Source organism: Phasianus colchicus, chromosome 1, assembly GCF_987193195.1.
Source record: "Phasianus colchicus chromosome 1, bPhaCol1.hap1.1, whole genome shotgun sequence".
Lineage (NCBI taxonomy): Eukaryota > Metazoa > Chordata > Aves > Galliformes > Phasianidae > Phasianus > Phasianus colchicus.
Window position 1 is genome coordinate 73879865 of NC_143436.1, and position 27519 is coordinate 73907383.

Genomic DNA, 27519 nt, shown 5'->3' on the forward strand with positions numbered 1-27519 from the left:
TATTGGTGACTTGAACATTCTGTTCTGTACTTTCTTAGCCTGCGAAATCCTGTCTTAGTTCTGTGTTTAATCACATTCTGACTTTTCACTTCTTCTGATGTATTATTTTTGAAAAGTTTCAAGTTATAGATGACTTGAGTTCCAAGTTCCATTAACTTTGAGGTTCTTAATTAAGAGATCCAAAGTTTTTCAATGCTTTCCAAGCATCTCAAATTTTTTCTACCTCAACTTCCTTTCTGGAAAGTAAAGATTGTGTTACCTAAGTTTAACTGTAGGAGAGACGTTGAAGTGCACTGATGTGAGGTTCTCGGTTGTCATCACAAGGGCTAACATACTCTAAATTAAAATACAATAATGGAACAAAATGTGGCAAGAGATCTAAGAACCACCTTTATTGTAGGTGCTTAAAATCTTTTGTACCCATGCAACAACTTGGTTACATCTAGGAGACAGGCACCTTGTGTGTGTTTATGTCTGGCTCAAGTAGCTACTGAGCTTGTTCACTCATTAGCAAGGTAATGACTTTCATTGTCTCACAACAAAATAAGGTACAAAATGACGATTGCAAGATGAACTGACAGTTATTTACAGAATACAAAAGTACCTTGGGAAGAAAGAATGAGGGTTGCTGAAATTGAGGGCTGTAGCTTCCCACTTAATGCTGTGAAGCACAGAGGAAGTAGTCCATATGGACGTTTATCTTACATTTAATAATTTTTGGTTGAAAGGAATTGATTCGAAACTCTGAAATTACAAGAAACTTGCCTGCTCACAATTAAATGAGAATTCCTTAAAAGTACTAGTTTGAAAGGATAACTGTTACTGTACCTCCCTGGCTTACTAAGATTTGAGCTTAGAGAGAAAGCCTTTTTCTGGAAGGAGTAGAGGAGCCTTTGTTCATCAGACTTACAGATTTAGGGTGACTTGCAGAAAAAAACTTTATAACCACAAAGTAGTTATAAAGCAGATATATATTTTTATTACAGCTCTGCGTGCACACGCTGGGTACAGAGGGGGTAGTCCCTCCTAATTTGCACACTGCAAAGTGACAGTTTGAGGATATTTATAGAGACAAGTTACACATACGCAAGAATAGGACAGGATATTACAATTGATTATAAGAAACTAGGCATAAAGTATTCTGATATTACAATTAGAATAGGAGAGGAAATTACAGTTGATTCTAAGAAGTTGTTATCATATTCTCCACCACAATTGCTGAGTTATTCTGACTTGCAGGTTGTAGCGGAATTCCTAAGTCACAGTCTGAACCAGTATGTGAGCATGAGTGCCTGATGCAAGAGAGACAAGACTGCATTCCTCAGCTTGCCTACTCCTCGACATCCATGTTAGGGAGTCTACAAACAGGAGGGGAATCAACTCTCTGAAAGGGTTGATAACTGCAGGACTGGGGGGAAATGGTTTTAAGTTGAGGGAGGGGAGATTTAGGTTGGGTGTCGGGGAAATTCTTTACAGAGAGAGTGGTGAGGTGCTGGAACAGGCTGCCCAGAGAGGTTGTGGATGCCCCATCCCTGGAGGTGTTCAAGGCCAGATTGGATGGGGCTCTGGGCAGCCTGGTCTAGTATTAAATGAGGAGGTTGGTGTCCCTGCATGTGGCAGGGATGTTGGAGCTTCATGATCCTTGAGGTCCCTTCCAACCCTGGCCATTCTATGATTCTGTGACATCCCTCCCTGTAGCGTCTGTTTTGCCTTAGTTCACTCTATACCCCCTTGCATAGTTCATAATTAAGTAAATGCCATTCTGAAACAATTCTAAAGAAATACGTTCCGCATCAAGGGATCCTTCTTTTTATGTTTGTATTAATGTAAAGTTTTATCAGAAACTTGGAAAGTTTGGAATTTATCAGGTTGTTCCTTGATTCTAGGATAATGAGAATGCTGTTTAAAATTCTCATTTCAAGTATTATTTAGTGTTATTACTAACCTTTTTTTGAATGGCCATGAAACCAGAGTCACAGAGTGTGACAGCAGTTTCACTCATAGAGTTGTATGGTTGGTGGAGGAGCACTTGGCTTTATTCCAAAGGAGATTTAGTTCTGATCTGTGTGTAAAAGAATTGTTTCCTTAATTATTTTTGTCAGTGTTTACATAAAGACTTGTGTACAAGCAAGCATATGTTACTAACTTGTGTTTTCAGTGGCATGACTTGTACCAGATGCTCATGAATAACTCCCTTTAGATGTTTAGGAAATCTTAAAGCTTGCTTTTTGCCATAAAAAATGTCTTTATGTACTCAAGACATAGGTGCACCTAATAAAATCCTTTTTGTAACAGATAGCAATTAACTTTTTCCTTTGTTCATCATAGACTTGGAATGGATTTAAGTAGATGCCTGTGAAAGTTGTAGTTCAAATAAGTTTGATTTAATAATAGCAGTAGAAAGAACAGCAGAGCAAGAGAAGTTGATTTTTCATTTTATTACGTTAGCATTTCATTAACTTGGCAGCTAATTCATGAAAAACCTAAAAATAACCAGGCTTCCAGAGTTCTTTCTGAAGTATTTGAGCCAAGCTTTTATATGTTCTATAAATGCTTCAGGAAATACAGACAAGATAAAAGCTGACTTATCTCCTTAGTGCCAGGGCATTCAAGTGGTGGATTGTAACACCACCACATGAGTGGTGTTTGTTTTTTTTCCCATTCTGGCTATTTAATGGGAATTGCTTAGAACAATATTGGGACTAATTCACTATGTTCCATGAAAACATCCAACACTTACCATTAAATCAAAGATACCAATTTTCCAGTCATTTCTGGCTTACTGACTCTCTGGTTACAGAATGCTTGGCCAAATGGCTTTAAAAATCTACAAGATTGACCTCCAACTTGCTTTTCAATGTCTTTGTCACTTCCCCTCCTTGCTAAGAAACATATGAGCAAGAATAAGATCTTTATAATCCTGCAAGTGCTCAGTCTAACTGCTAAAAAGGAAATATCAAATTCAGCCGCATGTGTGGTTTTAGCTAATGATCTGTGTTACAGTGCAGAATTTGTGTAATGCAGCAGACTGGATCACAGGTAGACTGGATGATATTTTGAGCTCTCATCTCATGTATTTCTTGTTTCTTACTTCTCCCTCAATATTGTTTATGTGTTTAGGGGTGACAGTATTTTGCTATGATTTTGTAGAATACGTAGAACTCTGGGATCTTAACTCCAGTGTGAATCCTTCCGACTTTGATTTATAATTTAGAGCATGTTTTCATGAACTAAATTACACATCTTTATTTTCCTGTATAACACTTGCAGACCATCTGATTGGAAACTTTTATTGTAGTTTAAAAGCTGTGAAGAGTTAATAGATTTGCAGGTTATAATAGCAAATACATCCTTATCAGTGATCAGTATCATATAATATAAATGCATGACTTTAAGGTTTGTATCCCTCAATACATCTATGTGCATGTGAGTGGATGTTCACTTCTGGTACAGGGAAGTGCTCAGGGTTTATGTCACTTTTAAATGGCAATGAAGATAGTTAACAGTTATTTATTTAGTTTATATTAGTTAATATAAATGAGGAATCAGGGTAACCCCCCAGTACATACACTGGGAAGTAAGGAGGAGCAGAAAATGATATACAGTATCTGGAGACATTGTCTCTCTTTTTGGGCAATTATTTTACTGGTGATTACTGACCAAAAGGCTGGTTCCTGGCAGCCGTGACCTCAGGCAACTCTGTCCATCACCAGTTGAAACTTGAACAGGAAGGCTACTAGATGTAATTCTCTGCGGTCATTGCTTCTCTAACCTCCAAGTAGCAGATGTCTTATTTCAAATCCAAACACTTGCCTCCACAAACTGGAAAAGTTCCTTGCTGCAAGGGAAAAATAAGCTGCCTCCGATGGGAAAAAAAAAAAAAATCACAGAAGTTAAGTTCTTGGCCCTCTGAAAAAGTTCTGATGCATAGTTTCACTGGTGCTGTTGAGGAGCCTAACCTTTCTTTTATCTCCCATATAAACATTCCAAAGAAAAGTTGAAATCTAATGTTAGGTCAAACAGGAAAAGAACTTGCTTTGTCAGGATTCTGACTAATTCTTTGCATCTTAGAAACTGCTGTAAGCACTGGCATAAGATGTCTTTAGTAAACTGTGTTAGGAATTGTGAAGTGTTTGTTGTCACTATGTTTTTTTGGCGTTTAGTGTCTGCATTGAGTCATGCTTTTGCCATTTAAAAGCAACACCAAACATAATCTACTTCTTAGATTTGACAAAAAGGCTGTAAGAGAGACATGATTTGGTCTTTGGCAGAGAGGGTAGATGTTAGAACTGGTTGGGGTTTCACTCAAATGTGACTGACTGTCTGAAAAGTCAGTTATAGACAGTCTGCTGGACTTCTGATATTCCTGGCAGGAGAGTACACACACTCTTGATTGTGTTTTTGTACATACTATTGCTACAATCAGAGCTAGGAAATAAAAGGACTATAAAAGGGACACGCTATCTGAACAAAGTATCTTTCTACCTAGTCCCTGGTACCTAAAATGTATACATTAACTTTCTTGTTACTCCACTAGTCTGTAATAAAGTAGTCCTGCTACAGCTGTGTTTTATACAAAGGCTGCTCTGAAAGTAATGCCTCCCATTTTACTATGTGGGCCCATAACTTCAGAGGTGGATGTTGGTGGTATGGTAGGAGAGGTTGAACGTTCCTGCCAATATTCCATTACATTTTGCTGCTGTGTGACAGATGGCAGCGGAGAGGGGCAGTCTGACAACATGGCATCTGACATGGAAGTGGATATGAAGCAAAGGTATTTAATTGAATTCCTCCACGTGGAAAAAAATAGCACTCATTATCATTCATCAGTGCTTGCTGAACATATGGAGACCAAACAGTGGATCTCAGCACAGTGGGGTGGTGCATTTCGGAAGTGGTGAGAGCGACATGAAAGACAAGCCACCGGACAAGCTTCTTATCCTGTGTCAGTCTCTCTTTTGTGACATGTAAATTAGTAAATATGTTCTATCAAAATTAGTAAATATGTTCTATCAAAATTAGTAAATATGTTCTATCAAAATTAGTAAATATGTTCTATCAAAATTAGTAAATATGTTCTATCAAAATTAGTAAATATGTTCTATCAAAATTAGTAAATATGTTCTATCAAAATTAGTAAATATGTTCTATCAAAATTAGTAAATATGTTCTATCAAAATTAGTAAATATGTTCTATCAAAATTAGTAAATATGTTCTATCAAAATTAGTAAATATGTTCTATCAAAATTAGTAAATATGTTCTATCAAAATTAGTAAATATGTTCTATCAAAATTAGTAAATATGTTCTATCAAAATTAGTAAATATGTTCTATCAAAATTAGTAAATATGTTCTATCAAAATTAGTAAATATGTTCTATCAAAATTAGTAAATATGTTCTATCAAAATTAGTAAATATGTTCTATCAAAATTAGTAAATATGTTCTATCAAAATTAGTAAATATGTTCTATCAAAATTAGTAAATATGTTCTATCAAAATTAGTAAATATGTTCTATCAAAATTAGTAAATATGTTCTATCAAAATTAGTAAATATGTTCTATCAAAATTAGTAAATATGTTCTATCAAAATTAGTAAATATGTTCTATCAAAATTAGTAAATATGTTCTATCAAAATTAGTAAATATGTTCTATCAAAATTAGTAAATATGTTCTATCAAAATTAGTAAATATGTTCTATCAAAATTAGTAAATATGTTCTATCAAAATTAGTAAATATGTTCTATCAAAATTAGTAAATATGTTCTATCAAAAACTAAAATTTCTTATAAGCTTCAGCTCCTTAAACTGCAGTGATACTCAGTGTGCCCTAAAATATAATTTTAGAGTGGTCTTTTCCTCCGAAACCAAGCTGCTCAACTGTAGTTAGATATACATGGGATTTTTCTAACTTTATCACTATAATTATTAAGCTTTATATAAATCTTACTATTTTTAACATAATTTGCTACATAGACATATGACAATCAATTTTATTGTTGTTTGTTTCCTTTAATAATGTGAGTGTAAACTCATCTAGGATATAGATATTTCTTCTTATAGCTAGTGAATAAAGTGAGAAACTCTGAAATATCAACAAATATAAAAGAGAAAGAACAATCCTGATTACTGCTGAAAATGTTTGCTTTCCTAAGCAATCTTCCTGAGCAAGGTAAGTCAAGGAAACATCTTGTTGATGTAGTCATTTGATTCATGTTCAGGAGTAGCAGTTTTATGAAGAGTACACAAGATGAAGAAACAAAAAGTTTGTTTTTAATTATAATGCTAACTTCTAAAGGTTTAAAAATCTTTTTTATATCTCTGTGCAATGTACATTAAATATCCGTATTAAAAAAAGCAAATGATGTAAATGATAAATATGTGTGGGCACAATAAAGCAAGTCAAGGTGGACAGTACAAATTGACCATAACATAATTCACGAACAGTTTGTGGTTGCATTTGTGCTTCCCTTAGTAAGTAGGAGAGTGGATCTGTCAGTGCATCACACAGCAATTAAGTTTAAAAAAAAAAAAGTCTAATGGTACCAGGAGATAGTGGTATTAGTCTAGGAGGGCTTCAAAAACATTTGAAGTTATTGTCAGAAGATTGAGGTGAAAGCAAAGCATAAATAATTGGATGATCAGATGTTTAAGTTAATGGAATTCAGTAGTTTTGGAGCCTTACGTTCTTAATGGGCATTTTTCTTTGAGGAAGTAAGCAGTGCTGGTTAAATAGTTTTATTCCAGTATTATGACTATATAGTTATATAACCAATGAAAATTATATAAAGGAATATTATATAATTTAATAATAATAAGATGCTATAATAATGAAATAAGCAAGAGAGTTAGGCACAGCGAGACAAAGAGAATAAATAGGAGGCTTACCCATGTTGTGAGCTCACTCAGGAAACTCCAGTGGAGTGGATCTTCCGAAGAGAGAGAGAGAGATCCTTCCCCACTGGTAGTCAGCTCTTAAATGGGTCTAGGAGAGGTGGAGCCAGGCTCCACCCCTTCCTGCAGCACAGGTGAATTGCTTTCACCTGTGCTCCCAGGGCTGACTCATTGCTCGCCTCAGGTGACTAATCAGAGGTTCAGGCCGTGACTCAGCAGATCCCAAACAATCTAGAATTTAACAGGAAAAATGAATACAGTTTTTATGAAAACAACTAGATCTGAGGCTATTAAATAATTCTACAATTAAATCTTTTATGACATTACAAAATTTAAATCAGTTTTACTAAGGCTGGTCAAAGTTAGGCAGAGGTCACGTAAGCTGCAGTGAATCTGCTCTCTTAAATTAGGGTAAGTGTATTGTTTTTGTTAGGCATTATTCTGAGTCAGATTTTGTACCAAAATATGCTCAAACAGACTTGGACATGTAGTGAGACCTGTGAGTGTGCAATTCTTATCCATAGAGACTGTGGAAATATATTTAATTGTTGAGAATGAAATTATAGCTGGATGATTCTGAAACTTACTCTTTGTTCTGTAAAAGAATTAGGCCAGGAAACATTATTCATTTAAAAAAGGCTGTTTGTTCCACAACAAGGGTAGTGACTGTATTTTACAAGCTACCTTGGACAGTAGTGTATTTTATTTGTCTAGACATTGTTCTTCCTCTCTGTATGGGTTGGTAGTGACCTTTCCTACTTCTGCAGCACCCTGCTCCAGGAGCCACAGTACAAAAGCAAAGGAAGATGAGATAAGAGCAGAGAACAACAGGAATCAGCCAGACACCCAGAGCTGCAGCTTCCCAAGCAGGAGCTTCATTATCAGAAGTATAATTCCTGCCACTGTAACCTTTGGTTTCATTTAAGTGTTGTTTGCTGCTGTTCAGACGAGGAGTGGGCATGCGGGATAACTCCTCTGCAGATTTAGGTATCAAAGTTGAGTATACAGTCCTTCTGTCTGAGCGAGTGAATAGTTTAGTACTTCCTGAAGTTGTGCTTGTCCTCTTAGCTAAATGGTTATCCAGCAGAGAAGTTGATTCCCTGGAATATGTGCTGCCTTTTGTTTTTACAACCGTCAGGCTTGTGCTGGAGGTGAAAGTGTTTCCTGTTATACTGTAGCTGATGGTAGAAGATGGAGCTTGGAGTAGAAGAGAACTTGACGTAACATTACCATGCTGGCATCTTTCCCATTCAGAGGTCTTTGTGCTGTTTTGCCTTTCATATTTATTCTGTGAGGTGTAAGTACTTGGCCCCTTGAATTTCAGTCTTTCAAAAATAAGAAGGTCTGGATCCATCCCTATTAAATCATAAACAATATTAGTTTATGTGATAAAAGCTCATCTGCATAGAAGAGAAGAAGAGAGTCCATTTGACCAGCAGCTGTAGGGTGATTGTGTTCCTGGGGGCTCATGCATCCAGGTATTAGCACTAGAGGAGATTGGGATCCAAGGGCAGATACTGGGTGTCTGAGCTGAGCTACTGGAGCTTTAAGACACTTCATATATGAATTAAATATATATTTATATATATACATTATACACATCATATATATGTGTATATGTGTATATACACATATATATTAAATATATATACACATATTTAACTGTATATTCTAACTACACATAAATATATATATTTTCACTAGCAGATCTCTATGTGGCTGCACAGCATGGAGGACAAGGCTTTTGGTGCTGCCTTTATCTGTCTGCTTTATGCATCTCACCGTGTTACCTACGTGGATAGCTGTGTATATATGTACGCATGTGATATACTTGTATGCGTGGTTGATATGCGTGTGCCGAATGGGAACACATTTTTAGCCATGCTACTGTGTGAATCTAGGGGCACAGAGCAGCAACAGGCTCTCCTCTCTCTGTCAGATCTTATATGGTACTTTTCTTTAACAAGAGTATTCGTTAAATATTCAAAGAACAAATCTTGGCAGCAGGGTGCACCTTCAAGGTTCTTTCTCAAATGCTGAATGAAAGAAAGAGTGGGAAAGTATTCCAAGCAGTATGAACATTAAAGAAAAAAAAGTATTACACATTTTTATCATTGTGTGTTGCTACAAAAGGTCTTTTAGCAACTTACTATATATATATATACATATTGCTGTATTTTCAGTCCTTATGCACACAGTGTTTGATTACCTGTCGTGATGTTGTATAAAACAACGTTGATTCTAGCCTTTAGTATGCAACTTTCCAGTGCTGGGCAAGACACGTGCAAGCAATTCATATTTTCATTAGTAGCTCCATGGTAGAACACTGCTAGATTACAGGAAACTATAATACAAAAAGAACAAAACTGAATTTATCAGCACTGTAAGTGTTGTATATTCCCTGTTATTATGAGGGCTTCTCTGAAAGTAACGCCTCCTAATTTGTTGTCCCATAACATCAAAGGAGGATGTTAGTGAAGTGGCATTTGCTATGTGACTGATGGCAGCAGAGGGGCAGTCTGACAAAACGGTGTCTGACATGAAAGTGGGTATGAAACAAAGGTGTAGAATTGAATTCTTCCATGCAGAAAAAAAAATGGCACACATTCATCACACCGTAACACACACTGCATGTTTATGGAGACCAAACAGTAGATGTTAGCTTGGTGAGGCAGTTGTGGTTTGTCTCGGTAGTGGTGACAGCAATGCAAAAGACTAGCCACATTCCAGACAGCCAGGCACAGCTGTCCTACCATGAAATGAGGAGTTTCTTGGCCAGCTGATCCATATCAATTGGCAGATTACAACCATGAAATCATGTATGGAACTAAATATTGGCTTCAGTGCATTGGAACTGGTGGTGGTAATGTTGGAGTATCTCAGTTTGCACCAAGTGTGTCCCACAAATGCTCACACAAGAAATAGAAAGAGTCTTAGCTGGACTGTCTTTCCATACCCACTGTACAGACCAGATTTGGCATGTTCTGAATTCCATCTGTTTGGGCTGATGGAAGATGGACTGCATGGGAAGCATGTCACACTGTCATAGCAGCTGTGAAACAGTGGGTCAACTCCACTAGCGCAGATTTTTACACAGGCTCTTGCTGGCAAAAATGCACAGCTAGTGGTGGTGACTGAGCTGAAAAATAGCGTTTTGTAGTTGAGCATTTGCTCTAGGAAATAGTGTTATTGTACTCTTTGTATCTGTTGTAATCTCTATGGAAATAAGTAAGAGGCATTACTTTCAGAGTGACCTACATGCATTATTTAGCGTTAAAAGAAACGTTAATACTGAGCAGTTGCACAATACATAAAATCTGTGATTCTCTCATTATCATGCAAACTTCTTAAGCACCCACTCGTATAAGTAGAACAACTTCAACTATATTCATATTTTATACCTAGAGAAGATGAAAAGGATAGCCAAATGAATTCTAAATTAATTCTCAGAATAAATAAAACCATATGCTGTAGCCTGTAGTCTTCTCTTATCTTTCCTTTATATCTTTATTGCAGTGATTGGACTATTTCTGAAAGTAAAGCTGTCAGTACAAGTTTGAGGTGTTTGCTCTTCTGCAATTGATACCTGTCTACTTGAAACTGGAGAGCAAACATTTCTTTCACTCAGACTACTAGACAACCATCAGACGTTCAGGCATATCCTGAACTACAGTATGTAACTGGCATCCTGCCTTGCTTTATCTTGTTTGGCTTTGGGCTATATATTTCTGTGAATATAACATTTAAAACAATTCATCATCTGTATTTGGAGACTGGCTTCTCTCTTACCACCTGAGGAAACCGTTAATGAGAACTAATTTTCAAAACTATGTAAATACACGAATACTAGTGGTTTCAGATAGCTGAAAGCATGAAAATGCAGATTTAGAAGTCAATTTAATTAAACGCTTTTGAAAATGTTGTATTTTGTGCTCATAGATATGCTTCAATACTCAAGGTAAATGTTATACTCAAAGTCAAAATATCAAGTCAAAAGTTGAATTTATTTTATATCACTGTGCTTGGAGTAAGATCAGTGTTAATTTTTGTTTAGTCACATGAAGTTTTTTTTTAATAGCAGAAAATCATTCTAGTTGCAGGATAATGATGTCAAGACAATCATGGAAAAGCTTTACTTGACATGAATTGTTAAGAAACTATCTAGCTTTAAAATATTTTCCATTTACTTTGGTATTTATTATAAATATTGCCTTATATTTGTAAGTAATGATACCAACTTGTAATATTTATGCAGTGAAAAAGTAATGCAACTCTTTCCTCTTTCCACTGTATGTATAACTAAAAAACTAACCCAATCTTATCAACAAATGAGAAAAAGAAAGAACATGCTCTCTACCCACCCTTACTATCTTTTCTGTATTCACTGTGTTTTTTTTCAGTTAGTAATCTAAATACTGCATTGAATAAATACAGCTAGAAAATATTTTTCCATCATAATGAGCATATCAGATGTCAGAGATGAACACTGTTTTCAAAAGATGTATATCATGCGATTTAAAATTTGCAGTCAAAATGTACTCTGTCTGAAAAATACAAATTCAGAAGCTTTCTGGAATAAAAAGACATGCTGTAGAAGTGCTGTTACTGAATGTATATTGTACTATGTTTTTTAGCTACTTGCATTCAAATTTGTATTGCATAGCTGAAACAAAAATAGTAATACTTGCAAGAACAACTAGAATCCTAAGCTGTAATGAATAGCGAGTAAAGTCATCACTTGATATTGAACGTAAATCAAAGAGGTTAAACAACAGTTTTTCTTTCACCGAGACCATGTTCTATCTCTAACTAGGCGTCATCAGTTTCCAGTTATGAAAATAGCAGCTGAGCTTAGAGAAGGCTTTTACAAAAGTAGAATTGGTACAAAGAAATTATGGCTATTTAAAGCAATAGAAGAACAGTGCTTGTCAGAAACAGAATGATAATTTACAAGGACTACACAAACTCTTACTCAATTATGTACCAATTAGTTTACATTTTTCTTTAAAAGATTACAAGCATATTGTAGTGTTCAGAAAACATCTGTAGCCAGTACACCTTGATGTACTTCCTGAGAACTATAGACATTTAGACAAGTAGACAAAAAAGAATATAAAAATATAGACATACAGACATAAATAAATAAACAAATAAATAAAAACAGTTCTAGTCGTCAGTAAATATTTTGTATAATTTTTAATATGAGTTCACAATAAAAATAACAGGCCTTCAAATATTTCTATGAAGTATCTATATAATAGTTGCTTTTCTGTGAAATCTTTTGCTGAAATGTTAAGCACTCTGGAAACACTAAAAATAGAATATTATGAAATCTTTTTTTTTTTTAATCAAAATTTTCTGATGTTTGCTCACAGTGATTTTTTTTTTTTTTTTCCAACAGAAAACTGTTCTTCTCTTTCCTTGTGTGTTGTAGCAACGTATAACTTTGCCTTGAAACCCACGTACTCAGTGTTCTGGATTTTGTTGAAGAATTGACATTTTGTACTATCTGTATGTTTTATGCTTGTTTTTCAGTAAGATACACGAACATTATGTAGGTTTGGTGATATACTGCAAGGATATAAATTCTTAGTTAAAAAAATAGAAGATAAATGAAAATACATGAATTTGTTCTAAGCTAAGAGTGAGATTTCAAATCCTTTCCTATCTTCAAATTTTGTTCAAGGTTCTATTGTTATTAGAAACTCATATTTTTGGCACAACATAATTCTAAGAGTTTTTCATTGTAACGATTAGTATACACGCTTTATGAAAATATCATTAATATTAAAAAGAAAAAAGACCATATCTCTTCTGAAGAAATTGGCTTTTGAGGAAGTATTCTTTTTGGTATATGTGTTAGATTTTATTGCATAAAATTGAGTAAGAAAAGTAAGTCACAAACCTATTTTTGGGGTGAGAAAAAATAGTTCTTTGGTCAGGAAAAATACACAAAAAGCATGCTATAAGATATTTTGCATCACATTGTACAAGCTAACTATGCCATTGTTTGTTTTTAAATTATTTCAAAATTTATTTTTATTTTGTATGATTACCTTTCAGTAACTGTACTATTACTGAGAATCCAGCAAAGAAGACTGTCTTATCAACTGTCAATATTTCTTGAAGTCTTAATTAGGGCTTTTATTGGCAATATCTGTGGTAGACTACATCTGACTCTTTGAGACTGTATGGAAATCACAATCCAATTTAAAGCATATTTACGAAATGCCATCTGATATCTTTGTACTTCAGTTAATGTTATAACAAATCTGCACTTGACTGTGAAAAATTATAAAAACAAGGCTTCAATTACCATTACTTACCTTCATTACATACCTAGTCTCACGTTTTATGACCAAAAAGGTTATTGTCCAAAATGGAAAAAATGTTACTAAAATGTTTATAATTATTCTTCATTCACCTTATTTAAAACAGAAGTTGACTCCTCACAGGAACGCTGATGGCCATTAGGTTAGTTGACTTGGTGCCAGATTTTCAAGGACAAAACCTTTCACTGAATTTCAAGATTTTTTTTATTTTTTTTTAATAACCGGTAGCTCACTTTGATCTCCCATATCAAAAAAATTTTGAGTGTTTTGGGTTTTGCAGTCAAATTTAGGCACTACAGGCACCAAGTACACTCTTAAAATATACACCTACTGTGTACAAAAGGAGTGTGGGGCTTGGGTTTTAGAGAAGGAATGACATTTTCTCATTTTTATTCTGAGTTTCATTTTATTAGACTACGAAAAAAAGGATTGCTAGCTGAATAAGCACTGTCTCAGCTTTATTGCTCATACTAATTTTATAGTACGGCAGGACAAGAATCATAGAATCATAGAATGGCCTGGATTGAAAAGAACCATAATGATTATCTAGCTTCAGTCTCCCTGGTGTCGCCAACCACTAGACCGGGCTTCCCAGAGCTGCAACCAGCTAATAAATATTATGTATTTCATGGCACATTTTGCAAGTGTAGCTATAACCCTGGTACCTTAAACAAGCTAATTTAGACAATTAAACTGCTTGCTTCATTCTTCCAGACATTTTAATTGCTAATAGCACTCATTGCATTTTTAAGTTGCCACGGAGCACTTAATGAATTGCTGAAAAGCCAAGAGTACCAGCTTGTCAACAGCACACAGAATGAGATTCCCCTGCTTCCTGACTTCAGATTCTTCACAAGAAAGAAAAGAGGTGCCACCTAATTATCAAAATGACTCATAATGCAAGCAAAAGTAAAAATAAACAGAGGTATCCAGAGTATATTTCTACTGTAGAATATAGTAGGAATTGAAAGAAGACTCAAATATAACAGACTTGTGTGAAGATCCTCCTCCCACCCCTCACAGCCATTCTCACTAGCTTCTATAACATTCGTGCGCTGGGATCATAAAAGAGAAGATTAATTAGATGAAATATGGTGCACACAGAACAGGAGTGTGTTCTTTCCTCTCAAAGAAATGAGTACTCTTGTATCTCAGAGATGGCTAAATAGTGTGTTCCTTCCTTTCCACAAAGCATGTCCTCATATACCAAAGAAGAGCTCTATTGTAATCAGTGTCCATATACAGTGGAGTAGAATTTTTCTGTACTTCTGTTCTTGTTTTTATGTGTGCCACAGTCTTGATAATAAACACTCACCATTCCTCTGAAGGCAGCAGGTTCTGCTGCACTGCTGGGAAGAGACTTCTGCATAAATCTTCAGCACCTGGGCTCCTCTCTTCTGTGATTCCTGCAGGTCAATCAGAAGACCAGGAAAGCGTCGGATCCAGCAGTTCTTGTAAAACATGGTGGGTGTGCAGAGAGAATCTGACTCCACAGCCAATCCCAGAAGCAACAGCACCTCTGATATTGCCACCAGCAGAACCATCTCTTCTGTGTAATTGGCTTAGTGAGTGTGCTTTCTCCTTCATGGATGTGCTGAAGTTTGGACCAGCATTTTAAGAGACATTCTCTTGAGTCATAAGGATGCTACCAATTCTGCCAGGGAAAGAAGTCAAGACAAGTTTTTTTCCAAACAATTCTGATGTTTTTTGGCCAGCTGCTGAAGGGAAGCAGTCATTTTATGAGCTACACATGATTATAATAATAATAATAATTATTCTCTGCATTATTTGGAGAAAGTTTTTGAGAGACAACAGGCTTGAGCATGTGCTGCTTGTAGTCATCCAGAGATCTTGCTTCTGTAACCTCAAGTTTGTGTCATAAGTTCTTCTAAGACCAAACTATGCAGACAGCCTTAGTGTGTGAAGAATAATGGTAAGCACAGCATTAAGTTTCACCTCAGCTCTGAAAGTATGCAGCCCTGTCATTTGAGAGCAGGTGGGTCTGCCACTTAATTCATCCTCACTGCTACTCTCAATACAGAAAGAACAGCTCCATTTAGTTTCTTAATGCATTTTGAATAATCTGGTTCTTGCAAATTTAGTTTTTTTCTTGAGTAACAAACTGAAGCATCTAATACTGTCTGCCAGCTAGAGGTGAAAATTTGTTCTTGCCCACTCTGTTTTGGTTGTAAAAGTGGTACGATTTTATTTGCAAGGATCTAGCAATAGATAACTATGACTGGAGAAGGCTGCAACCTACAGAATCACAGAATTGCAGGGGTTGGAAGATCAAGTCCAACACTCCGCTAAAGGAGGCTTCCTATAGTAGGTCACAAAGTAGATGCCCAGACAGGTCCTGAATATCTCCAAAGAAGGAGACTCCACAATCTCTCTGGGTGGCCTGTTCCTGTGCTCTGTCACCCTCACTGTAAATAAGTTCTTCTATATATTTGTGTGGAACTTTCTGTGTTCCAGCTTTTGGGCGCTGCTTCTTATCCTATTACTATACACCAGTGAAAAGAGTCTGGACTTGTGCAATTGACTCCTGCACATTAGATATTTATAAGCATTGATCATATTCCTTCTCAGTCTTCTTTGTTGAATGGACCCAGGTTTCTCAGCGTTTCCTCAAATGGGAGATGCTCCAAGCCCCTTATCATCTTTGCCACCATCCACTGGACTCTTTCTAGGAGATACCTGTATTTTTGGAACTGGAGAGCCCAAAACCTGACATAGTATTCCAGATCTGGCCTCATCGTGGCAGAGTAGAGGGGGAGGATCACCTCCTTCGACCTGCTCAACTTACTCTTTTTAATGCAACCCAGAATAAAATTGGCCTTCTTGGCTACAAGGCCATGATTGACTTATGGATAATCTGTTATCCACCAGGTCCTCCTCTGCAGAGCTCCTCACGAGCAGGCAATTCATTAACCTGTAGTTATTTCTCCTCAGGTGCAGGACTCTACTCTTGCTTTTGTTGAACCTCATGAGGTTCCTCTCCACCCAAGTCTTCAATCTGTCCAGGTCCTGCTGAATGCCAGCACAGCCTTCTGGAATGTCAGCCACTCCTCCCAGCTTCATATAACTGGCAAACTGAGGTGTGGCTCTATCCCATCATCCTGATCACTGACAAACAAAACTGGACACAGCACTGACCCCTAGGGAACACCACTAGTTATAGGACTCCAGCTAGACTCTATGCCACTAATCACAATTCTATGAACTCTTCCAGTCAGCTGATCCTCAACCTACCTCACTGTTCACTCATCTATCCTATAGTTTCTAAGCTTCATTACAAGGATACTGTGGGAGACAATGACAAATGCCTCGCTGAAGTCAAAGTACACTTTGTACTTTGTTGTACATCCACTGCTCCCTCCCCATCTAATCAGGCAGCCATGACATCATAGAAGGCTACCAGGTTGCTCAAGCATGATTTCCCCTTGTTGAATCCATACTCCTGAAAACCTTCTTCTCTTCCAATTGTTTGGGGATGGTATCCAGAGCAAGTTCCATCATCTTTCTAGGGACAGATGAGGCTACCTGGCCTGTAGTTTCCCAAATCATCCTCTAGATTTGTCTCCAGACTAGAGAAGTAACTGCAGTCCTGCCTTTAATCTTTCACACATTTAAGAATACTGAATGGTTTGCACTGTCAAAATAACATATAACATATAACATGTTTATAGTAACTAAAAATGCAGGTTAAAACTCCAGCTTACTGGACTGTATTCTAGGAAATACTGACTTCTAAAAATATTTATTTATTGGCTGTTTATAGTAATCAGGTGGTTCAATCTTAATTGATAGGAGACTATATCAAAAACAGTTAAGCAGTTTTGTGATGGATGACTTCAAGAAGGTTTCATAATAGCAGGTAACTGATTAAGAGAAAACTGAGATGGGAATCTTACTAATGCTTATTGATATCGAATGGGCAGATGTCAAGAGGGTGGACCCAAGATCTTTTCAGAGGTGCCCAGCAACAGGACAAGGAGCAGCAGCACAAACTAGAACACAGGAAGTTCCATATGAACATGAGGAAAAACTTTCTTACTTTGAGGGTGACTGAGCACTGCAACAAGCTGCCCAAAGAAGTTGTGGAGACTTCTTCCCTGAATATCTTCAAAGCCCACCTGGATGCTTTCCTGTGGAACCTGCTGTAGGGAACCTGCTTTAGCAGGGGAGTTGGAATAGGTGATCTCTAGGTAGAATCTTCCAGCTCTTACAATTCTGTGATTCAGTGTGATTCTGTAATTTTTCTGCTTACATTAAAGCTTGGAATAAGCCTGTGAGAGTGTAAGAAAGAAAGTATAGATGGCATATAGGAAGGCAATATTTCAAGCACCTGATCTGAAATCTGAAACTCTTGTGCACATTGTTTTTTAAAAGGATGCAATCTGATCTTTGGTTCCCACTGCTGTGTGCAACATAACATAACATGCAGAAAGGATTTAAAATGCTACGATACACATGTTCATATACACTCAATGGGCCAGGTAGAGATGCTGAGGGAATTAGGCAGAAATACAGTTGCCTACCATAAAGATCATGTTTGGAACAGACAACAGTGTTTTAGACAGGATTTTTTTTCTTCAAGATTAGGATTGTCCTGTGAGATGCATAGAGAGCGTCAAAGTCGTTTCAATTCTTTAGGTATTACTGCTAGCATTTGTTTTGCAAAACAGATCCCCCATTTTGGAAATGAGACAGCATGTACATAGTTTTATTCTTTATAGAGCTCCTTGAAAGGTAATGGAGTTCAGCACAGGTTAACTCCTGTAGACCCAATAGCAAGATCAAAGAATTTATTTCTTCAGCTAAAATACTGGCTATGATTATAATATATGTGTAGGTCACCCCAAAAGTAACACCATCTATTTATTTCTATGGAAACTATGACAAATACAGAAGCACAGTAACACTGTTTGGTTCAGCAAATTTTCAGCTACAGAACACTGTCTTCCAGTGTAGTCATTAACTGTGCATTTGCACCAGCAATGAACAAGAGCCAGCATACTGTGCTTGTAAAAATCTGCATCAGCAGAGGTGACCTGCTGTCACTGTCACTACTGCTGAAATGCACCACTAACCACCTCACTGTATTCACATCCACTGTTTGGTCTCCATAAACATTTAGCAAGCATCGACAAATACCAGTGGGTGCCATTTTTCCACATGGAGGAATTCCATTCCACACCTTTGTTTCATAGCCACTTCCATATCAGACATCATTTAGTCTGACTGCCACTTTGCTGCCATCTGTCGCATGGCAACAATGTGTAACTGAATATTGGTGGGAAGGTTTAGCCTCTACTGTCATACACCAACATCCACCTCCAATGTTGTGGACTAACACAGTAAAATAGAAGACATTACTTTCTGAGAAGCCTTCATATTATAATGTTTTCATACAGACTCTATATCTATTGTGAGAGCACTAATTAAATTGTTAAAAGGAGCCTAAGTAACTAATTATTTAGGCATCTGTCTTGAAAATGAGCTTTTGGCATTTCTGTTATTTTACTTGTTGTTGTGATTTATTTATTTGTAGTCTGTTGTGCATTATTTTTGTTTTTATCTCTGCCTGAACATCATTATTTAAAACCTTGAACATGTTTCACTATACTTTTTTGCATTCCGTGAAATGCAAAGAGGTGATTGTAAGCATCTGCCATTGTCACGAGCATCACTGACTGTATTTTTCTGAAATAAATTTTGGTTTAAGCTTTCCAAATATTCCAAAGCACCACCTGAAATGAGACACATGCTTCTGAAAGATAAGCTTGTATTGTGGCTTTACCTCCAGTATTTAGTATGAATTTTGTCTGTAAGACTGATATACAGAAATGTTCATTCTTGACTGCTTTCCTTGCTCCAACTCTTCTCCAAGAAGAGAAGAGTTTCTGAATAATATATTTCTGAATAATATGGGGAAATGTAGAACAAAGATTAAACTCATAGTAAACAAGCGTTTTTACTGGGTAAAGCTGAATATGTCTTTAGTTCGCTGAACTGAATTAGACTACTTGCATGACAAAAAAAATTGATATAATAGGTAGCTTTAACAGTAGTGGTACATATATTTGTGCTTATTAAAGATTATGATGACTCAGATCATCTGTATAAGTGTGATGCCTTGCAAATTGTGTATGTAGATCACAGATATACTTCTTCCTTTTAAGGAAAAGATAGTTAATTAAAGACTAGCTTTGTGCCCTATTTCAGTTAGAAGGACTTGAAATACCATACAATTTCTTCCGTTTCAATGATGCTGTCTCTAGATATTAGGATAAACTGTAACACTGGATGTGAAACATGCCTGAACATCTAATCATATTTCAGACTGTTCAATAAGTCTTTATCTGGCATCACATTTTGATTAAAGGAACAAATACTCAAATATCTGCTGTTGCCTTTGATGCAGTCACCAAACACAGTTAAGTGAGAGTACTCCTTGTGTTTAACTATGTTGTTTTCAAGATTCAGATTTGGTAACCAGTCAAGTTCTATATAGATTTATGTGTCTGCTATATATTTTATATTTGTATTTAGTTTGCCACATGTTGCTAGTCTTTCTCAGTACCTTCCCATTTTTATTCTGTTCTGCTGCCTGCTTCAACCAAGCAGCTCATTTTCTACTTCATTACTCGTAATTCTTTCTCCTTTCTCTGTTTCTGACTAAATCATGAGAGCAGGAACAGCTGCACAAAAACACTTGTGTAAAGAATTATAAAGATATTGAAATAAATAGATAAATTACGTAGACAACTTTCTTTCAAAACTGAAAAGTTTTTTCTGTTAAAGCTCATAGTCTTTTGCCACCTTACTCAAAATTTCACTTTGACTTTTGGATGGAAAATGCATATTTAATACTGAAATTTAGTTAAAACTTTTCATAAGAAGTAGATATCTGAATCTTACCTTCAAACTAGTAACCAACTGTTCCATGTGCTCTGAAAGGAGGGATCAAGAGACTTTTGCTGCTAGTAAGGAGTCTCTGGTATCAAGCCAGATATCATGCTATTTGTAACTCTTTTCACCGTTCTTCTCAAATTTCTTCCTGGAAAACAAACTGGCATTTACCTGTTTTCTGTAAGAACACAGATGCATTTGCAGATCTTTCAGTAAAAGAGATACAAGTGTACCTGGCATAAAGGAAAAGAATGATATTTCTTGTTATAAACAGAAACAGCACCTGAAGAGTTCCACCTGAGCTGGCAGAAATAGTGGCGCAATCCAAAAGCTTACTAGTACAAAGGATTCATCAGTCATTAACTCTTTTTTTGCCAGATTTAAATAAAAGTAGACAACTTTTCCACCCGTAGTTTCAAATATCTATATGCTTTTTTATTTAGCTTATATGGAATATATGTTTTTAGTATTTGGAATATGTAAAGACCAGAAAGAAGATCTCTATGGTTCAGGGAAGCATTCCTGAAAGTGACCAAAAGTGCCAAGGCTTTGATTCTGCAGTCAGGTCAGCCAATCTTAAATTATAGCACACAAATAGTTTGGCTTTGTTCACCATTGCCCTCTGGCTCAGAGGGAGCAGGTGGACAGTAGATGTCTCCTTGTGGCTTTGTGGCATCACACTTTGTTTCTGTTTGAAGTACTATGATAGATGTGCACCTTGCTCTTTCCCAACCAACACTAGATCCTTTCTTGGAAAGTTTCCCTTTTTCTGCTCTGTCAGTGCTGGTTAAACCAGAGGTGGATGAGAGATGGATGAATCCATTGTGTAGATGCAGACTAGACAACAGAGAACAGGTGGGCCTCATGTCTGGGCCTTCTCTGTACCAAGGAGGTTATGGGAGAGAAGCAAGAGATGCTCTTAATGCCCATAATGCAGTCAAGAATCACTCCTTGATGCTGCCATGTTGATACACAAGTACGTAGAAAATTATTCTTGCAAACACAGACCCAGCTTGTTTCAGGCTTAGGAACTGACCACTGCTAAATATAAAAACCATTCTCTACTGCAGCTGAAGTCATACACATTAGCTTAAACCATGTGTGTCCAACTTTTAGTCTTGCTTGGGCTGCGTTAAGTGAAGAGAAATTGTCTTGGGTTGCATTTACATAGGTTGCTTTAAAAGTAATGTCTGCTATTTATTTCCACAAAAATGACAACAAAGAGCACAATAACATTGTTTGATAAAGAAAACTCACATCTACAAAATGCTACTTTTCAACAGTCACCACCATTAACTATGTGATGGTGGTCAGTGATGGACAAAAGCCGGCATACTCTGCTTGTAAAAATCTACCAGCAGAGGTGACTTCTTATTGCTATCTCCACTGCTGAAATGCACTACCTACTGCCTACTGTGCTACCGTCCACTCTTTGGTGTCTATATATATTCAGCAAGTGTTGATGAACGTCAGTGGGTTCAATTTTTTTGGCATAGAAGAATTCAGTTCTACAGCTTTGCCTCATACACATGTCAGATGCCATTTTGTCAGACTGCCCCTTGGCTGCCATCTGTTGCACAGCAATAAAATCTAATGTTTGGTTGGTGCTTAGGGACAGGCTGGGTTGCTCGGTGTTGCAGAGACACAGCCATTATGGTGCAGGACAGAGGGTGGGCCACATAGTGAGTTGTGTGATGCTGCACACAGCCTGCAGATTGGACATGCCTGACTTAATCAATTTGTGTTACAGACTGATAGAGCAGCTGAAAGTGGACAATTGCAGCTGAGAAGCAAGACTGAAATCTTCATCTCATTTGACTTAAGTATATACATGTGTTTTTTATTTTACTACAGAAGTGATAAGATAAAAATTTTACCTAAGCCTGAGTATTTTGATAATGTCAGAATATATCACTGTGACTCTTACACTCTAAAAGTTGTTGATGTATCATGAAATAATGAAATATAATACTTTGAAACAAATGTAAATGCAAAATATCTCTGACACTACTGGAAAAAACTGTGTTCACTTTCTTCTTTCAAATTTCCCTGAAATCAAAATATATCTGTGAAGTGTTTTAAGTAAACAAACAAACCAACCAACCCTAGATTTCTTGAGATAACTTTTGTTAAAAACAACTATTAGCAGTCAGATTTTGGTTTGGAACAATATACTGACTTCTTAATAAGTTGAATTTTCTCCAAATTTTGGAATAGATCCAAGACTCTGATTACAAACACATTTCTCTATAATTCTTCTCTGGTAAAAAGAGGTAAACCTTTACATTTCCTTGAGACATTGTGGGGGCTGGGGAAGGGGAATAAAAAAATAAAAAAATTAAAAAAACACCTATTTTAAACATTGTTCCCAAGGGGCTGCCAGGCCCTAAGATTCTCAGAACTTAGCCTCAAAATAATTCTGGCAAAGCTTCAATATGAAAGCTGGAGTCCTTGTGTTCAAACAAAGAGTAACATAAGGCTTAACCAGATAAGGTTATACAAATATAAATCTACTAGCTTACATATAAACTTGAGCCAGGTTTATGACAAAAGGGCACAATGTTTAGCAAACTTTCCAATGTATGACGACCATTTATATATGACAGAACAGAGAACTAAGTAAAACGGATGGAATTTCAATATTGTAAAAAAATTCATACTGCTGGATGCATAGTGAAAACCCTCCATGCAGAATACTGTTCATCTAACCCAGTTGTTTTGTACTAAAACTTGGTTCCATCTGTTTATGTGAGGATTTAAATGTGTGTGATGTTTTAAAAGCTACCAGTTTACTCTCCTCTAGACAAAGCTATGCAAGAAAATTCTGGCCTGGGCATGCCCAATGGATTTGTTCAAAACAACTAACTAGCATTTTAACTATTTACACACTCCTACCTCGATTCTGCTGTCTGGTGGCTGAAACTTACCATGATCCATGTAAAACAACAATATACAAACAATTAGAACTCTGTACACAGCAGAGTACACAACTCTGCTGCCTGTGACATACAGTTTAGTCTTAATTATTCATTAAATGTGATTCAAAAAATATCATGCAAGCATTTTTTCAGTACCATTATAAAACATTTGTGTTACAATCAATAAATATTAAATTGTACATTCAATGCAGAAAAAAATTAAACAGAAAAGAATAGGGAATAAAATCAAAACGTGCTATTATTTTTTTTTTTTTACCCCTTAGTAATATTGTTAATGGAATCATATAAGAAGTGCTTTGTTTGGCTACAAATCTGGAGGGGAAAAAAAAAAAAAAAAGAAAAAGAAAAAGAAAAAGCCTTTGATTAGCAGCTCATTCTTCACAAATGATAAAGATTTCAATTAAAACAAAATTATGCTCCAGTTAGGTTTTCTTGGAAACACAAATATAATTTAAAACATTGACATTTTAATGCTGAAATAGTGCAGGATATTTCCTATGTTCCACAGATACTTACTTTGTATCTCATGACAAGGAAAATACTAAATGATGGCAACAGCTAGTGAGTTGTTTCCAAAGACTAATTCCTTTCTTGAGTAATTTACTATTTCTCAATATACAGTTCCCTGGCAGTACAGTACAATTCCCTGGCATCTTAGAGGGAAGAATGTGGCACTTTATATTAGGCAGCATTAATATCTTAAACAACCCCTGATTCCAGCTCACATTTCAGACTGACACGGTGAAAGGAATTTACAGTTTACCCTTGTCGTTTTTTTTTTGGGCGGGGGTTGCTCTTTTTATGGTCTGGTCCTTAAAACAATCAGCTTGATGTTTCTTATGAATTCCCATGTATTACCCACTGTCTCTATGTTAAATCAAGATAAGGTTTGCTTAAAACATACACAAAACAATGCAGTTCTCCACTGCTGCACACTTTTTATGCAGTCTTGGGCTAGAGTCACAAAGAAATCATAGGATCACAGAATCCTAGAATGGTTTGGGTTAGAAGGGACTTCAAGGATCATCAGTTTCCAACTGCCCCCTGCCACATGCAAGGTTGCCAACCACTACATCACGTACTAATTCAGATTGACCAGGGCCACCTCCAGACTGGCCATGAACACCTCCATAGATAGGGCATCCGCAGTCTCTCTGGGCAGCCTGTGTAAGCACCACCCTCTCTGTAAAAAAAAAATTCCCCATGACATCTAATACCTTCTTTCGTTTAAAACCATTCTCCCTCCCATTCTCCCACTATCTACCCATGCAAAAAGTTGATTTCCTTCCTGTTTATGATCTCCCATTCAAATACTGGAAAGCCATAATAAGGTCTCCCTACAGCCTTCTTGAACAAGCCCAGCTCCCTCAGCGTGTCTCATAGGAGAGGTATTCCAGCCCTCTGATTATCTTCATGGCCTTCCACTGGAGCCTCTCCAAAAGCTCTGCATCTTTTCTTGTGTTGGGGGCCCCAAACCTGGATGCAATTCACCAGATGGTGCCTCACAAATGCAGAATAGAGAGGTACTCTCACCACCTGCATCAACTCAGGCTGTATTTCATGTACATGTAAACCAAGTTTCCTGTGAAGAAAAGCATTTGTCATTCTGATTCTCTGACTGATATTTCAGTTGCTGGTACTTTGTTGAAATGTCATAGGAAAATAGACTGGAGGCCTATCCAGCTTGCCACAGAAAATCATCAAGTGGTTTGCTGAGATAAAATAAGTGGCCATATTTTACTAAGTAAATTGAAGTGGTGTTAAATACCTGAAGTGACCCTAAAGTTTAATCAGGCTTCAGTCTTAGCACACAGAGAAGGTGTGTGCCAGCCTTATAGCTGTTCAGTGCCTCCATGCTCTCTGTGAGGGATTAAAGCAGGGAGCCACGCTCAAGTACTGCTTCTCTGTTATCTCTGTCTTTGCGTTGTTTTGATTTATAGCAGCGGCAGTTCCTCCTGACTCTCTCTTTCCTTATTTTTGCTATGCTAGGAAAGTCAGAGGACTATAAGAATGTATGCCCAGGCACAGTCAGGATCAGAAGCTTAGTTATCCCATATCATGGTTGAATGGTCTGTTACAATGGCTGCTGTGTAAAAGAGCTTCTTCCATTTCTGAGTCTTTCCAATAGAAAAGAGTGATCTTTTTTCAGCACTGGAAACAATTGAGGCATTAAGTAAAGAGAACAGCTTAGGTACTGTACACAAGCAAAAGCGTCTAGCTTGTGAATGCCAAGCAGAAGTGGCCATCTCAAGAGTGAGAGCCCTTTACTAACCATTTCTGGTAACTTCCTTTTTCATTTACTGGCACACAAGCATTATCTTTTCTCTAGAAATTAATTTGTCTCTCAGACACTGTAGACAGAGACCTGAAGCATCTAAAACAAGCTTGAAGATTTCACTCCAGAAGCCCAAATCCAAACGTTTGGTATTGAAAAGCTAAGCATAATTACCCTTCCTCTCTGTGTGTCTTGTTCTTTGGCTCATGTTCTTTTTACTCAGTTTACACACTTTTTTAATAGCTACCAAACTTGTTTTCATGTTTGTTCCATGCTTCAACTTGTTGGAGTTACAGATGGTCTTTCATATTTGCTTCAAAGATCACGCACATTTTTATAATTGCCTACAGATTTTGACTTTATAGCTCTAGCACTAGAGATTTTCATTTTCAGCTGTGAAAAATGCATTGCTTACTCTCCTAAGATCAACAAAAATGACTGCTAGTGAAACAGCAAGACCTTTTCTTTGACTCCAGTATAGCAGGATATATATTACCAATCTTATCATATACTACAGTATAGCTGTGAACTGGGAGACAGATCGAATTATGTGTACAAATATGGAACAGAAAGGTAGTCCTTACCTTGATGCAACTGCTGTATTATCACCACATAAACACAGCATGCAGATTAATATAGTAAGAGAGCAGAAGATCTACCCTGTCAGTGTGCTCTGACTTAACACTGTTGCCCAGTCCTAAGCATAGATAAAAACATAGGTGGCTGAGAATCAGTCTAGGAAAAACCACAGATTGAGGAAACAGACAGGCTTTCTGCAAATGTGGCTACTTAGTAAGGAGTGCTACTGTCTCATTGTGCATATGGCAACTCCTGTGATGACAGCTAGAGAAGTCAGCACTCTCAGAAGTTTGGTGGTGGGAAGAAAGTACTCATATCTATTAGCACATTACAGAACTGATGCTGTCTAATAAAAACCCTGTGAAAGGTGAGCTTAAAATCCCTTGCAGAGTGACAGGTGAAAGCACACAGGAAGACACTAAGACAGTAGCAGAAATATTCTATCTAGGTGCTGGTGTTCTTATTTGGAGGGAACAGATCTTACCATAACTCACTACATGGAAAAAATCACTCAGCAATTAGTAGCTAACTTGCCAGTACATCAAACATATGAGATTCCAAACCAGATGTCTAAAGATGGCAAGCATACCACCATGTTGGCAATCACACTGTATTCCAGAGGGAATCTTAATGGCCTTAACAAGCATGAGCTCTCTGTTTACATCTAGCATGTTAACCATTACAATGACTTGAAATGTCTGGCTCTGGGAGTTAAAGTGCAATAGGATGTATACCTTGGACTCTTTCTGAAGAGGTAGGATCCTCAGCTTGTTGTGAATTATATCACTGAAGCTGCTGAAACTGCTTTGGAACTGAAAGGATTTCATATCACAAAATGGGCCATTTAGAGCACTTGCATCATGTTACTTTTGAAGTGAGATGGAAAACAAAAATGAAATCTACCCTACTTCAACTCATACATGCTTTTGTAAAAGTTGGCAGGAAATAACACCTTTAACCCTGAGATTGGCATTGATATCATTCGTATGGAGTAGAATAAAGTAGCAAAAAAAAAAAAAAAAAAAAAAAAAAGTGAGAAAGGATCATTTCCCAGAGGAAATTCTAAAAAGCAAACAACTGTTTTTCTAAAACAAATGAAAAAACAATAACAAGTAAATAATCAACCAACCCAAACACAGACATTCTGAAGAGTTCTATTAACTGGGGGAAAAGAGCAGGGCAATCTGCAGTAACTGGAGGTAAGTCACATTAATGTTGAAAGGAAAAAAACAACTCTAGAAATGCACAGAATGAAAATTAAAAAAAAAAAAAAAAAAAAAAAGAGAGAATAGATTTTTAAAGTCTTTTTGTTGTGCATTTTATATTAATTGTCATTATGTAATTATGTAAGAGTACATATTACAGCATCACCTGTTTCAGAAGTTTAAAAAAGAAAAAACAACCACTTCCGTTGTGCTTCATGTGCATGCAACAAGGCCAGCACCAGAGCAGCCACTTTAAACATGAAGCTAGATGCTCAGCTATTAACTCATTGGTTACTTGCTCACGTCAAACAAGATCAGAGCTCTGCTTTGTAGTTGACTCTGGTGAATAACACATATTTCCTATTCCTGGAACTTAGC

The 27519-nt window shown here is 36.7% G+C and overlaps 1 protein-coding gene across 1 annotated transcript; it reads right to left on the reverse strand.

Annotated features, from left to right (window-relative positions):
* Window positions 1-7417: 7417 nt before the first annotated feature.
* Window positions 7418-20246, reverse strand: MANSC4 (MANSC domain containing 4). Its single transcript, XM_031606229.2, has 4 exons — window positions 20153-20246; window positions 14544-14882; window positions 9106-9240; window positions 7418-8252 (listed from the first exon to the last, which is right to left on the reverse strand). The coding sequence occupies exons 2-4, from the start codon at window positions 14770-14772 to the stop codon at window positions 7570-7572; spliced, it is 1047 nt and encodes a 348-aa protein (XP_031462089.1). The 5' UTR covers window positions 14773-14882; window positions 20153-20246; the 3' UTR covers window positions 7418-7569.
* Window positions 20247-27519: the final 7273 nt, after the last annotated feature.